General features: G+C 37.6%; 1 protein-coding gene and 1 pseudogene across 1 annotated transcript; one reads left to right on the forward strand and one right to left on the reverse strand.

The window, feature by feature from the left end:
• The window catches only part of LOC128660017 (zinc finger protein 850-like), a 283,899-nt pseudogene that overhangs the window by 156,519 nt on the left and 110,634 nt on the right, over positions 1 to 16,746 (forward strand).
• On the reverse strand, positions 2,549 to 13,069 carry LOC128660015 (oocyte zinc finger protein XlCOF6.1-like). Its single transcript, XM_053713618.1, has 2 exons — positions 12,669 to 13,069; positions 2,549 to 6,254 (listed from the first exon to the last, which is right to left on the reverse strand). Exons 1-2 carry the CDS (start codon positions 12,685 to 12,687, stop codon positions 5,071 to 5,073), a joined length of 1,203 nt encoding a protein of 400 aa, XP_053569593.1. The 5' UTR covers positions 12,688 to 13,069; the 3' UTR covers positions 2,549 to 5,070.

Here is a 16,746-nt window from a genome sequence, read left to right on the forward strand (position 1 = left end):
CTAGCACATAACAGCTACACAATATATTATTAACACTGGCACATAACAGCTACACAATATATTATTAACACTGGCACATAACAGCTACACAATATATTATTAACACTAGCACATAACAGCTACACAATATATTATTAACACTAGCACATAACAGCTACACAATATATTATTAACACTAGCACATAACAGCTACACAATATATTATTAACACTAGCACATAACAGCTACACAATATAGATTATTGATTTTATGATTTTTATTGAAGGTTGATACATATTAATATAAGACAGAACATCTATTATCAATTGATACATAGTTAAACCTTAAAAAAAACAAAAACGTAAAAGAGATAACAGACAAAAACATAGCCTTCAAGGTTTAAATACATTATATCATATTATACAAGCATTTTCATGACACTCAAAAAATAGAAATAAAAAGAGACAAAATAATAAGCAAACAAAATTTAGAAAAATCATAACTTGTCTCAAAATTAATTATGCTGGCTAAGCAAGTTATACACATTATTTTCTAAAAAATAGTTAAGAATTACCTTTTCTCAACCTTAACCACTTCTTAGCCCTTGTTAAATCAATAGTTCGGCCTTCATTTTATCTGAGAACTTGGAACCACCATAGATTCATTTATCAACTTCCTAACTTAAGAGGGTTGGGGAGGTAGGACCATGCAAAATCAAAATAATTAACAAACAATAAAACAGAGAAAAAAATGAGAAAAAAAAAAGAAAAAAAAAAAAAGCAAGAAAAAACTTAATCTTGTTTGTCTTGTATCAAATTTTCTAAGGGTATTAACAGTTGAGTCTGAATGTTGGGATTTTTATATAGTCTAATAAAGTCTATCCATTTTGTTATAAATTTAATTTGCTGTGTTTCTGAATTATTTATGTTATCAAACTGTTCTATTATATATTGAGATTGCAAGAGAAAGGTTAAATTATTTATAGTGGGCGCTCTCTTCTTCCAATTTTTAAGAATAAGATATCTCCCACCCAGTATTATTATATTAATAAAATCTCTATTAATAGATTTATCATGTGTATCTAATAGAAAGATTATATGTTGGAGCTCTATTATAAAGATTCTAGATGTCACTTTATATAGCCAAAATTGTATAATTTTTGGGCAACTCCAAAACATATGGACCAGGTCAGCTTCAAGAGAACAGCAACGAGGACATAGATTTGAGACTTGGAAAGCCCATTTATTTATTCTAGCTGGTGTGATATATATTCTATATAAGAGTTTTACATGCATTTCTCGCCAATTTGCAGAAAGTGTAGCCTCATCTAACACAGTTATACTATATTTCACTTTATCTTCAACCAAGTTTGGGATATCTAATTGTCATTTTGAACATATCTCTGCAATATTTGCTTCCCCTGTTTTAAGGAGAACCAAATTGTACCAATACTTAATGGAACGTTTGCCTGCATTGAAGAGTGCCAAACCCATTTTTATTCCTGGATGTATCAAAAAAGCTTTACTACCTTTGACAATTTCTAAGTACCAATGTCTGACTTGAAGATATGCGTAAAATTCAGAACAATATAGATTATTAACACTAGCACATAATATCTACACAATATATATTATTAATACTGGCACACAACAGCTACACAATATATAGTATTTACACTAGCACATAACAGCTACACAATATATATTATTAACACTAGCACATACCATTTACACAATATATATTGATATATCAAGGAAAAGTACAAGTGTAACTATGTAGACGGAGCGCTCGATGGCAGTAAACACTGAAAAGCTCAAGGAGGTGGGGACTCCAGTCCTCCATCGCAACACATAGGCTCAATGGAGAGTGGGTGTGTGGAGGTAATCAGCTGCGCTGTATGCAGCCTAGGCAAGTCTGCAAGCTACGCCGGAAAGGAATTCACAAAAATCCAAGGAAGGCGCACAACAAAATACAGCGTCTTAGCACTCCCATAGTAAAAATACAAAAAGTTTATTTGGCAAAGTTTAAAACACAAGGGGCTTATAATGTCATGTAACCCACAAAATAACATCATCCAGTGTCTGTCAGAATGCTCTGCAGACGCGTTTTGTGAGCATGCTCACTTGTTCACTGCATAACAGGTATTCTGACACACCTCCATTTATCAGGAGAGTTTAAAGAGACAGACCATACATTTTGCTTACTACACTAGATGAAGGCTTTCAAAAGTTACACTATTCTGTTACAGTTGAACAATATTTACAACATATCATATGGGAGACCATATGTTACAACAATTATTTAGCAACTATATATATATATATATATATATATATATATATATATTGATTTATGTAAGTCAATCCATTACCAAACTTATACTAATACAATAAAGAATCAAATTCTAACTATTACAATGTTATATGCACATCAATTAAACATAGTTTATGAGATCCTTAAAGGTTACACACAGAACAAAACTACGAAGATCCAGAAAAATATCAATAAAGATATCAATAGAACTCTAAAGTTTGTCTTTAATTAGACAAAAAAATGCAAAATACTGGTCTGAATTACAATCATTTTTATTTGCATGAAAAAACATTGTATATCATTATATAGTAAAAAGCAGCATTACATGATATCTGCACACAATGGTATAAATATACCTAACACTTGTGCTCTTGATACAAAGGGATTTATCAGACATATAATGTCCCCTTTATATATACAGTATGTGCTATTATCAGTTCTTGTGGCTTCTAACTAACATGAAAACATCTAACAGACATAATATCAAGTTACAGAACATGACATACATATTACATACCCAGTATACATGTAGGTTATAGTAGCCATTTAAATTAAACTGATTATGATCACATGACACACATATTACATACCCAGTATACATGTACGTTATAGTAGCCATTTAAATTAAACTGATTATGATCACATGACACACATATTACATACCCAGTATACATGTAGGTTATAGTAGCCATTTAAATTAAACTGATTATGATCACAAATGTAAACAATCAAATGATAGGAACAGCACTTGTTAAGCAGAGTGCATGGAGGAGACTTACCAAGAGGCATATTTATCAAGCTCCATACGGAGCTGGATGCCCCGTGTTTCCGGCGAGCCTTCAGGCTCACCAGAAACACAAGTTATGAAGCAGTGGTCTAAAGACCGCTGCTCCATAACCTGTGTGCCTGCTCTGAGGCTGCGGACAGAAATCAACCCGATCAAATATGATCAGGTTGATTGACACCCCCTGCTAGCGGCCAATTGGCTGTGAATCTGCAGGGGGGCGGTATTGCACCAGCAGTTCACCAGAACTGCTGGTGCAATGATAAATGCTGACAGCGTATGCTGTCGGCATTTATTGATGTGCGGCGGACAGGATACGCTAAATTGTATCATGTCCGCTCGCAAAATCATAAATATGCCCCCAAGTCTCAAATCATATGTAAAGCAACAAGTCCTCCAGCACTTCCAATAATAAAAGACCTTTATTAATATTTTAACATGGCTCAACAAATAACTGCAACGTTTCGGGCCTAGCTCAGCCCTTCCTCATGCATCAGGAAGGGCTAAGTTAAGCCCAAAAAATTACAGTTATTTGTTGACCCATGTTAAAATATTAATAAAATAAAGACAAGAATCATCTTATACCTATCTTCCATCTTATACATATACTTTAATATGGAATGTTGAAACTGTTTAGACTCTCTGTCTGTATTCACGTTGGGAGCCTGCGTGCTCCAAGTATATCTCTTATGTTATTTATGTATTTGAGAATATCTTATTTCAATAAAAACTTATATATATAAAAAAAAAAAAAAAAAAAAATATTAATAAAGGTCTTTTATTATTGGAAGTGCTGGTGGACTTGTTGCTTTACATATGATCATAAATGTAGCAGTTACTGATATAGGCCTTGATTATAAATGGAGTGCAAATCCATATGCTGCAATGGGAGTCTCGTTCTCATGCCCTGAGACACAGCACGAGAACAAGCAATGGCAGCAAATTTTAATATATATATATGTTTTTGTGTTAATATGTGTATATACTTAGAACAAATAAAATACATGTATATAAGCATATTAATATAATTACAGGGAACACACAGTTCCCATAGACCACAATGGAAAGACACTTCAGTGCCATTTTTTTTTTTAATACCTCACAGCCGCTGACTTTAGCTCCCAAAAACTGCTAAGTGAAGTTTTTTTTTCTTTCCCTTTAAAGAAACCTAACACTTAAATTAAGGGACATTTTGTGGACATTTATAAAATTAACCAGAGACCTGATCTCTTGTTTATTTTATAAGCACTAATTGCTACCACAAGCTCACGGTAGAAAAAATCAGCCACTTGTAATGGCTGATTACTTATTGCGCCCCCCACAAATGGGCAAATTTGATAAATTAGCGCTCCACTTGTAATCTAGCCCATAGAGTCTCATTAAATAAAATCAATTTCCTATCAGTAATTCATCTGGTATATAAAATGTACAATGCTAAGCATCTGTTGCTATAAGAAAAGATTTATCCACATGATGTGCACATTAAATATATCTCCCAGATGTCAATCATTTGAGACTGATGTTCTTGTTTATTTAAGTTTCTAAAGCTCTATTCATATAAAGACTCCTTTATTCTGTAAATATAATTATTTTCTCTACTATGTAAATCAAACATACAACTCCTAACACTGGCATATTAATAAACAATACTGGGGGTGCTTTGGGGGTGAATGGCTGTGTAAACTGGTTAGTATGAGGACATATTTGTATATTCCTGTGAAGGTGTTTGTATTCTATCACATTTATATGAGAGAAACTGAGGTGCACATATATAGAGGAACAAACGACAGCGGGAGAGCACTTCTAATATGTAGATTTTGCAACTGGGATTTAGAAAGTATTATTTACAATACCATTCTTTTTTACTCTTCTATTTAGAGAGTTTGTCCTCTTAAGAATAATTTTAAAAGGTTTCCACATAGTGCATGTAAAGTTTATTTTATGTGTAAATATTTGGTGTTTTTGTGATACATTACTGGCATGGGATACCTTTTTCAATTTTCTATACATGTGAAAGGTTTTTCTCCTGTGTGAATCCTTCCATGATGTTTCAGAGTACTCTTTAGTGTGAAACATTTTCCACACTCTGTACATGTGAAAGGTTTTTCTCCTGTGTGAATCCTTTCATGAGTTTTCAGGTGACTTATTTGTGTAAAACATTTTCCACACTCTGTACATGTGACAGGCTTTTCTCCTGTGTGAATCATTTCATGAGTTTTTAGACTACTCTTTTCTGTAAAACATTTCCCACACTCTGTACACGTGAAAGGCTTTTCCCCCGTGTGACTCCTTTCATGATCTTTCAGATTATCTTTTCGTGTAAACCTTTTTCCACACTCTGTACATGTGAAAGGTTTTTCTCCTGTGTGAATTCTTTCATGAGTTTTCAGATTAGTCTTGTTTTTAAATCCTTTTCCACACTCAGTACATGTGAAAGGTTTTTCTTCTGTGTGACTCCTTTCATGAGATTTCAGATGACTCTTGTTTGTAAAACATTTTCCACACTCTGTACATGTGAAAGGTTTTTCTCCTGTGTGAATTCTTTCATGACTTTTCAAATGACTCTTTAGTGTAAAACATTTGCCACACTCTGTACATATGAAACAGTTTTCTCCTGTATGACTCCTTTCATGAATTTTCAGATTACTCTTTTGTGTAAAACTGTTTCCACACTCATTACATGTGAAAGGTTTCTCCCCTGTATGGGTCGTTTTGTGATACTTAAGGCCGCCTTTAGATGTGAAACATCTCCCACATTCTGTACACGTGTGAGGTTTCACAACTGTGTGAACTGTGTGCTGTTCAAGGAGATGCAAATTACATGTGACGCTTTTCTCACATTCTGTGCATTTGAATGGTATTTTATTTGTATGAATCATTTGGCTAGAGTTAAGACGTTTCCCTTCCTTAAAATGTTTTGAAAACTCAGTAAATGTGTGTGGTTTATCCTCTGGGATAATCATTGCACTAGATAAGGCATAAATGTTGTCCTCTTGTTTGATGACTAAATTACTTTCGGTATATAATGATTGCTGCCCAGTTCCTACCAATTCACCATCTCCTTTAAATATCTGCTGTGATTTTCCCAATGTTTGTGAATAGTCATTAGTGTCTAAGACTTTTGTAGTCTGCAATATAAGACTGGTGCTTCCTGTAGTGAAACTATTCAAGTGTTTGTCTGCATAAAAAGGAAAGGAATAAAGAAAATAAAGAAAGTTTATTCTTTATAATGGAATACATATTAATACAAGTATTATATTATTTATTTATACTTTATAAAATGGCTTCTGTTTGGTGTTCATTTTTAAATTGATTTACCTGTAAAACACAAATTAAAACAACAAAAGACAAATAAAGTAAATGTTTCTACATTATAACAAACTAAACCACTAATTACTGAATAAAACAAATTATAGGGCACCATTAAAGGTGGATAAAGTTCTCAACCAGTGAACAAGTACATCTGTATTCTGGGCAAGAGAGGTGGCATCCACAATACTCATTTAACATTACACAAGCAAATGCATATACAGCCCTGCCCAGCTCATGCTCAACCAGTGGGGTGAGAATATGATGTCTTAATCATTATAGACTAATAATTAACGTGTGGTGTTTTGAAAGGCTAAGGAGCAGTGATCTTATGATTCTTTTTAGCTTTCGGCTGGGGTTGTTTGATTCATATAATCAGCCAAAAACATAAATTATGCTTACCAGATAAATTTCCTTCTGTATAAGAAGAGTCCACAGCTTCATTCCTTACTGTTGGGAAATACTGAACCTGGCCACCAGGAGGAGGCAAAGACACCTCAACCAAAGGCTTAAATACCTCTCCCACTTCCCCCAGACATTCTGCCGAGGGAACAAGGAACAGTAAGAGAAATATCAGGTTATAAACATGCCAGAAGAAAAATATAATTTAGGGGGCCGTCCATCTGAGAAATATGGGCGGGAGCTGTGGACTCTCCTTACAGAAGGAAATTTAATTATCTGGTAAGCATAATTTATATTTTCCTTCTTAATATAAGGAGAGTCCACGGCTTCATTCCTTACTGTTGGGAAACTTATACCCAAGCTCTAAAGGACACTGAATGATAATGGGAGGGACAAAAAGAGAGGCAGACCTTAATCTTAGGGCACCACAGCCTGCAAAAACATTAAACTTGTACAAATCTGATCCATAGAGGCCTTGTTCTTAAAGGCCCAAGAGGAAACCACTGCTCTAGTAGAATAAGCCATAATTCTCTGAGGAGGTTTATGTCCCGCTGTCTCATAAGCTAAGCGGATAATACTCCTTAACCAAAAAGATAAGGAAGTCGAAGAGACCTTCTAACTCTTACACTTCTTCCCAGAATAGGCAACAAACAAGGAAGAAGTTAGTCTAAAATCCTTAGTAGCTTGAAGATAAAATGTCAAGGCGCGAACCACGTTCAATTTATGAAGCAAACGTTTCTTCAAAGAAGGATTAGGACACAAGGAAGGAACCACAATCTCTTGATTGATGTTGCAGTCTAACACGACCTTAGGGAGAAACCCTAACTTAGTACGTAGGACAGCCTTATCAGAATGGAACACCAGATAAGCAGGCTCACATTGCAAGGCAGCAAACTTAGATACTCTGTGCATAGAAGCAATAGCCAGTAGAAAATGAACCTTCCAGGACAACAACTTTATGTCAATTTCATTCATAGGCTGAAACGGAGCCCGTTGCAAAACTTTAAGAACCAGATTCAGACTCCAAGGGGAGACGAAGATCTGAACACAGGTCTGATCCTAATCAGAGCCTTAATAAAAGACTGAACATCTGGAAGCTCCGAGAGCCTCTTGTGCAGTAAAACAGACAAGGCCAAAATCTGTCCCTTCAGGGAACTGTCCAAAAGACCCTTCTCCAGTCCATTCTGGAGAAACAATAGAATCCTGGCAACCTTAATTTTATGCCAGGGAAATCCATGTTCTTCACACCAGAATAAGTAGGTTCTCCACACCTTATGATAGATGCGACGAGTAACCGGCTTACGAGCTTGAATGAGAGTATCAATAACTCTCTGAGAAAATCCTCTCTTGTCAAGGACTAAGCATTCAATCTCCACGCAGTCAGCCTCAGAGAATCTAGATTTTGATGAGCAAAAGGACCTTGTTCCAGCAGATCCCTGCAACAAGATAACCTCCATGGAGGAGAAGATGACATCCTCACTAGATCCATGAACCATATCCTTTGCAGCCACAATGGAGCAATAAGTATTACTGACGCTACCTGAGGAAGGAGTGGTAATGGCAAAAAAGGTAGATTAGACTGAACCTCCAAGGCACTGCTAATGCATCTATTAGCTCTGCCTGAGGATCCCTGGACCTGAGGATCTATCTCCGGCATCCCCCACATACTGCATATCTATGCAAACACTTCGGGATGGAGAGACCATTCCCCTGGATGAAAGGATTGTCTGCTGAGAAAAACGCTTCCCAGTTGTCCACACCCGGAATGTGGATTGCTGACAGTGAACAGTTGTGGGCTTCCGTCCACTCCAGAATCCAAGATACTTCCCTCATTGCTAAGGAGCTTCTCATTCCCCCCTGATGGTTGATGTAAGCCACCAAGGTTATATTATCAGATTTTAAATCTGATAAACTAGGACAAACCCAGAAGAGGTCAAGCCTTCAGAGCATTGTAGATTGCTTGAAGTTCCAGAATGTTGATCTGGAGGGAGCGTTCCTCCTGAGACCACAGGCCCTGTGCCTTCATGGCACCCCAAACAGCTCCCCATCCTGATAGACTCATGTAGTCACACTCTACCAGGATGGCCTTAGAAAGGATGTCCCTCTGGACAGATGATCTGAACAGAGCCATCAAGAGAGTGATTCTCTTAAGTGGCTGTCCAGGGAAATCTGTTGTCAGATCCAAATAATTGCAGTTCCACTGCCTCAGCATGCACAGCTGTAAAGGTCTGAGACGGAACCTGGCAAAGGGAATTATATCTATGCTGGACACTATGAGACCAATTACCTCCATACACTGAGCCAGAGATGGCCTTAAGGAGGTCCAGAGGGCAAGACATGCCGAAGCTAGCTTGCAATGTCTCTGGTCTGTTAGAAATACTGTTATGGATATCGAGTCTATTAAAGTACCCAGGAATTCTACCCTGGTGCTTGGAATAAGAGAAAGCTTTTCTAAATTTATCTTCCATCAATGAGATCGAAGAAGAGAGAGAAGAGATACCAAATGGTCTTCCACTAGAAGAAAGGATGGTGCTTAAACCAGAATGTCAACCAAGTAGGGAGCTACTGCTATACCCTGGGTTCTGGCGATGGCCAAGAGAGCCCCTAGAACCTTTGTGAAGATTTGTGGAGCAATAGCTAGATCAAATGGAAGTGCAATGAACTAGAAGTGCTGATCCAGGAACGCAAACATTAGGAACTGGAAGTGGTCCCTCTGGATTGGAACGTGAAGGTAGGCATCCTTCAGATCTATCGTGGTCATGAACTGTCCTTCCTGAACTAGAGGAAGGATGGACCTTATTGTCTCCATCTTCAACAAGGGGACAATTAGAAACTTGTTTAAGCACTTTAGGTCCAGAATCGGGCTGGAAGTTCCCTCTTTCTTTGGGACCATGAACAGTTTTGAATAGTATCCCAAACCTCTTTCTGTGATAGGAACTGGGACAATGACCCCTAAGGAGGCCAGATCCCAAATGCACCCCAGAAAGGCTCCCCTCTTTTCTGGTCTGGAAGACGGGCTTGAGAGGAGAAATGTGCCCTTGGGTGGATGAGGTTTGAAACCTATCTTGTATCCCTGAGCTATGACCTCCAGGACCCATGGATCCTGCACCTCCCTGAACCAAGCATCTGAAAATAGTGACAGTCTGCCCCTACACGATCCAGTTCTAGATCGGGGGCCGACCTTTCATGCCGACTTGGTCTCAGCTGGCTTCTTGTTCTGCTTGGATTTATTCCATTATTGGGCCGGCTTCCAAGTGCTCTTGGTTTGCTCGGGCTTAGAGGAGGACTGCTGGCACTTTTCAGAATGATATGAACAAAAATTAGATCCTTGTCCTTTAGATTTGTTCTTTTTATCCTGCAGTAGGAAGGCACCCTTGCCCCCTGTAACCGTAGAGATAATAGAGTCCAGGCCTGGACCAAATAAAATATTTCCCTTAAAGGGATGAGAAAGTAGTCTAGTCTTAGAAGTCATGTCCGCAGACTAGGACTTCAACCAGAGCGCCCCTGACGGGTCTGAATTGACAAACCAGAAATCTTAGCATTCAGGCAAATAATTTGCATGTTTGCATCACAGATAAAAGAATTAGCAATTCTCAAGGCTTTAATTCTTTCTTGGATAACATCGAGGGGACCCTCCACCTCGATCAAATCTGCTAAGGAGTCTCACCAGTAGGCCGCAGCTCCAGCAACCGAGGCAACAGCCGCTGCCAGTTGAAACAGGTAACCCGTATGCTGAAACATTTTTCTGAGAATATCTTCTTATCTATCAGCTCTCTGAATGACAAGCTTTCCTCAAGTGGGATAGTAGTACGTTTGACTAGCATGGAGATAGGGCCATCGACCTTAGGGACAGGATCCCACAACTCCAGCTAAGAGTACGGGACCAGGAATAATTTTTTAAAGGCAGACAAAGGGGAAAAGGAAGATCAAATTCTATCACACTCGTTCTTAATAATGTTTGCCATTTTTACAGGTACAGGAAAAGTTAGCGGTGCTACCCTGTCCTCGTACACTCTGTCTAATTTAGGGATCAATGGTTCATCAGGCAACTTGGCCTCTGGAACCTCTAATGTCAACAGAACCTCCTTTAGAAGAAAGCGTAAGTGTTTTTAAATCTAAAGGCTGGCTCCTCTGCAGCCGGAGGCCTAGAGGTAGCAGACTTTGATCCAGAAAGTTACCCTCTGAAGTGTGACCCATCCTTGGATACTTGAAAAAAAGACAAATCTAATAGCTCTCCGGTCCAGGGGTCATCCAGTGATTTATGTTTAACCTTTCACTTGCGCTTTGCAGGGTGAGGTAAAGCACTAAGAGCCTCAGACACCGCAGTCTTTAACTGTGTGGTAAAGTCTGATGGTAAAAGGCTCCCTCCAGATGGAGGATCAGGTGTGCTATGGGAAGCTGCATGTGATGAGGGAGATGACTGAATGGTATGCACCTCATGGGACGGCGAGTCCTCAGAGGTGGACAGTTTAGTAGTACTAAAGGGGTTAAACTTCTTAGACATAATAATCTTGTTGAAGCATATGGAATATAGTTGAGAGGCTGGGCAAACCAAGGCCTCCTCACAATATAGACAGGTATTACTGTTAGGGATAGAGAGAGTACCCTCGAGCATATTAGAATCCTCTATAGCTTGCGTAATAACAGTAGGACACAGAATAAATTATCTTTTATTTCACACAAAATGGCACCTTTATACTCCCAATGACTGGGGCACCCACCACCTCCTAGACCCAGGCAACAGAGAAACAAACGTCTTCTCCGACAGCTAGCTCGCTCTGGGAAGGGAAAACTAAAGTGTGACCACACCCAGTCACGTGGTGTGCAAGACAGGACCGCCCCTGCTATGAGAAAAAGTGCATCAAGCTACAAGCTGTGCAGCGTTCAAAGTGAAAGTAAAAACCTGTGTGTTCCGTTACAGCATAACAACAGTCTATGAGCCCAATAAATCTCCACATAAAGCAGTATAAATCAACGTATCACATTTGATTAATCTCCACTGTGCAACAACCTCCCTCAGGAGGCATTAACCCAAAATTCTATTAAGATAAAAGGAGCCACACTGTGACCCTGTCTTCCAGCGATTTCAACATTTGTAAAAATTGAAATGATCTTACCAGAATCCATGCTGTGGAACAGACACACAGCCTCTCAAGTGTGACAGTCTTGTAGCATCACTCCTGACATGGAATTGAGTGAAGAAAAAGCAGGCAATGAAACTCGTCAACACTGGTTTCTTAAGGAGATGTTAGCAGGCAGTCTGGATGGGTTCACGGGAAGACTCTTCCTGCATCTCCAGACTCTAACTTTAATCAATGCTCTCAATGAGAGGCTGACAAGACTAATTAAAACTCTAGTCCCATATTGAAGGGCATATATCCCTCCTGAGGAAGAACTCTGAAATCTTCTGACACTTCTCTGCCATCCTCCTGTGATGAAAGGCAAAGAATAACTGGGGGCTAGGGGAAGTGGGAGAGGTATTTAAGCCTTTGGCTGGGTTGTCTTTGCCTCCTCCTGGTGGCCAGGTTCAGTATTTCCCAACAGTAAGGAATGAAGTCGTGGACTCTTCTTATATTAAGAAGGAAAACTTTATTAGTTTTAATAATACTCACTGTTAAATTAAGCACATAAATCAGTGGTGGTTCTGGGGTGAGGAATACTCACTGGGGGAGTTGTGGGTGTTCCACATATGGGAACAAGGTAGGCTTAAGTGTAGTTATGGTAGTTCCATGAGCTAGGTCAGGGCAAGGGAAGGTAGAGTTGCAGGTGTTGACACAAATGTTCTTAATAGATGCAGATATAAATGTAATAGTTCATATTTGTTTAATGAGTGATCTATTTTACCAGTAATTAAAGTCAGCATAATATCTATTTTACTCACCTAACACATATGAGTTCATGCTGATAACAGGCTCCAATGTCTGTGCTCAGGAAGAAGGTTCCCTTATTCACTGCAGTTACATCAATACCTGATATCTCTCAGTGCTCTGGCCGTGTCTGTAAAAAGTATATTAAAGGGACAGTAAACACCAGAATTGTTGTTGTTTAAAAAGGTAGATAATCCCTTTATTACCCAGTTGTTTTTTTTACTTGACTGTCCCTTTAAATGGTTTAGACAGATAATAATAAATAATGGTTCTGATTAACTGTACGTACGTTATAATTAAAGGCACACATAACAATTTGTGTGATACAGTTTAGCTGATTAGGTTATTACATATGTGCTATTGATTCAGCACAAGCATTTAGTGCAGTTAGCTCTGTGGGTGTTACAGTTGCACCTTAAATATTAATTTTTCCATAACTTTACAATAAAAGCTCAAGGAGTAGACCATTTTTTATACCACAACCTTACAAATATATTATAATCATTTTTTCCCCATTATTTATATCAAAGAGCAGCACTTACACAAATATTAAATATGAGTTGTTTAAATGTAATTTAAATCTAATACTACAGTATTGATATTGTACTTTCTATAGATCCTCACGGTCAGACATGTTGTATTTACTAAAAATAAAATGTGCATCAAAACCCACACACAAATAGTGATAATAATACAGACCAATATGCAGGAATATATCCAAAGTGAAAAGAGTATTTAATAGATACATTACCACAAATACAAATAGTGCAAATGATGTTCTTGAAAAGAAAGAGAAAGAAAACCTTCATAGAATTATACTGTGTAAATCTTCACTCCCCAGATGGAAGGCAGACCCAGAATACTCACATTAGTTAGAGCTCAAGGTAATCAGCTCTATTGTGCAGACCCCAGGCAGACTGGATACAGACACAGACAAATGCTTAAAGGACAGTCAACACCAGAATTTTTGTTGTTTAAAAAACATAATTTATGTAAGAACTTACCTGATATATTCATGTCTTTCATATTGGCAAGAGTCCATGAGCTAGTGACGTATGGGATATACAATCCAACCAGGAGGGGCAAAGTCTTCCAAACCTCAAAATGCCTATAAATACACCCCTCACCACACCCACAATTCAGTTTAACGAACAGCCAAGTAGTGGGGTGATAGAAAAAAGAGTAAAAAAGCATACAAAAAGAGGAACTGGAAATATAATTGTGCTTTTATACAAAAAATCATAACCACCATAAAAAGGGTGGGTCTCATGGACTCTTGCCAATATGAAAGAAATTAATTTATCAGGTAAGTTCTTAGATAAATTATGTTTTCTTTCATGTAATTGGCAAGAGTCCCTGAGCTAGTGACATATGGGATAGAAATACCCAAGATGTGGAAGTCCACAGAAGAGTCACTAGAAAGGGAGGGGGAAAAAAACAGCCATTTTCCGCTGAAAATATTAAATCCACAAAAAATAAGGTTTTTTTATAAATTGAAAGAAAAAATAAATAAAACATAAGCAGAAGAATCAAACTGAAAACAGCTGCCTGAAGAACTTTTCTACTAAAAACTGCTTCAAAAGAAGCAAATACATCAAAATGGTAAAATTTAGTAAATGTATGCAAAGAAGACCAAGTTGCTGCTTTGCAAATCTGATCAACCAAAGCTTCATTCTTAAAAGCCCAAGAAGTGGCGACTGATCTAGTAGAATGAGCTGTGATCCTCTGAGGCGGGGACTGTCCCGCCTCCAAATAAGCCTTATGAATCAAAAGCTTTTTCTTTTTTTTAAATATCTTTATTAAGCATAGCCAAGCATAACAACAACAAAAAAAGACATAAATCAGCATAATCAATGTCAGGCAGAACAGTCATATAGTTAGAACATATAAATCTGGCAACAGACACCTTATACAGCTTACACAGTTTCCTGACATACAAGCCCATATTAATTTATCTGATAAATACTAAGAAATTTTGGCAAATTTTCCTCATATCTAAATAAAATAACCGAACAGGGGAAAGGGAAGAGAAAAAATAAATACAAATAATAAAGAAAGCCTAGTAACGTCCTCACAGTATCCGTAGGAGATCAAAACCGTAACCCTTGCTGACGGGTCTTGGACTGTATTAATCAATTTCCCCACTGTTTCTTATCCATGTGTCTGGAAATATCTGATGTAGGATCATTTCAGCAAAGCTCACAGAAGCTACAAATGGAGCCAAGATCTGGCCTTGTAAACAACAAGGGTATGACTTAATAATGGGAGCCCATCCTACCAAGAATTTTTTTATTCTTTTTTCAGACACCTAATGGAGATGGAAAGATTAAAAAATAATTTGAGCTTGAATATCCCTAAAGACTTGTGACAAATTGGGAGAACTCTTCAAAATCCATTTTTTAAGAATATTATATCTCACTATTAATATAATTGTATTTAAAATCCGTGTTCTTGCACAATCCCTAGGGTTAGGGGTTAGCAAGATTATAATCTTCCAGGGAGAAATAGATAGTATTCTCATAGACTCTGTTAAACCAGAATTTAACCTTCTGCCACAATTGACATATTTTAGGACAAGACCATAACATATGCGGAAGATCCGCCCCAGTATATGAGCAATGCTCACACATAAAGACTTTATTTGGATAAAATTTACACAGCTTTGCTGGTGATATATAATAATTGTTTAATAATTTAAGATGACTCTTTCCAGCTGACTTGCACCGGGTATTTGCCCACTAACGCGAGACTATTAGATATCTTCTCTTGATCTATTGTTGGAATATATGGTAGCCAGAATTTAATCAATTTGTCCTCCTCTAATATGCCTTGCATGGTGAGCATAATATCATAAATTAAAGAAATCGATGCATCCCCAGCTATATTTTTTTGGATAAAGATCTTAACCTCGGACCAGTCGCACCCACTAGCCGTCCGCCACTTTTGAGAACCAATAAAATGTCGAATTTTTAAATATGCATACCGATTCGTCCTTGGGAGAGAAAACTGTATAAGAATAATTTCCCATGGAAGTACCTGGAATTCATTGTTTAATAATTGGTGGATGTATTGGAGACCTTTAAGCTGCCATTCTTAAAAGCATTTTTGATCTAATCCTGGTATCAATAAAGGGTTCCCCTGATAGGCAAAAATTCAGAAAAGGATGGATCAATACTAAGTAATTTACAGAACTTATGCCATACCACAATTATATTCTTGAAAGAAAGAAGAGTAGATACTCTCCATGGCAAGCTATGCGGAGAACAATGTAAAAGAGCTTTCAACGACCAAGGAGTAATCATAAATGATTCAGCATCGTAAGAGGTGACCAGATTAGTCTGAGAAATCCAAATCACTAGCAAATTTAATCAGCGAGGCCCAATTGTATAGTCTGATGCTGGGAAGAGCTAACCCAGCATCTGTATATTTTTGAGATAGTCTATTAAGTGATAAACGGGCTTATTGGATTTCCAAATGAATTTGGAAAAGCATGATGCCAATTTATTTAAATCTTTATTTAATATAATGAGCAGGAGGTTTTGAAGGGGATATAAGACTCTTAGAAAAATTATAGTTTTGATCAAATTAATAGAGGCTGTAAGAGACAAGGGAAAGGCAGCCCATAACTCAAGATCCTCTTGGTTTTTCTGAAAGAGCAACCCAAAATTTGCCTGATACCAATGTTTCGGATTTTTATGAATCTCTAGCCAAAGGTATTTAATAGCATTAACTTTGTGAAATATTGTATTAGTTTGCTCTAAAGATCGATTCCCAATCCACATAAGTTCACTCTTCTCCATATTGATACTATATCCTGCAAACAAACTAAAATAGTTTATCGCATCAATTACTTTAGGGATTGTATCAGCAGTTTTATTAAAAAATAATAAAATATCATCTGCATACAGCAACATTTTTAGATTTTGACAACCGAGTGGAATCCCCGGGAGAACCTCCCGCAACTTAATTGCCAGTGGTTCAAGAACAATATTAAAAAGAAGTGGAGAGAGGGGACAGCCCTGTCTTGTTCCTCTCTGCAGAGTTATCTTGGGAGAGACCATACCATTAGCAAGAAGAAACGAGACCGGGTTC

The sequence above is a fragment of the Bombina bombina genome, chromosome 5, assembly GCF_027579735.1.
Source record: "Bombina bombina isolate aBomBom1 chromosome 5, aBomBom1.pri, whole genome shotgun sequence".
NCBI lineage: Eukaryota > Metazoa > Chordata > Amphibia > Anura > Bombinatoridae > Bombina > Bombina bombina.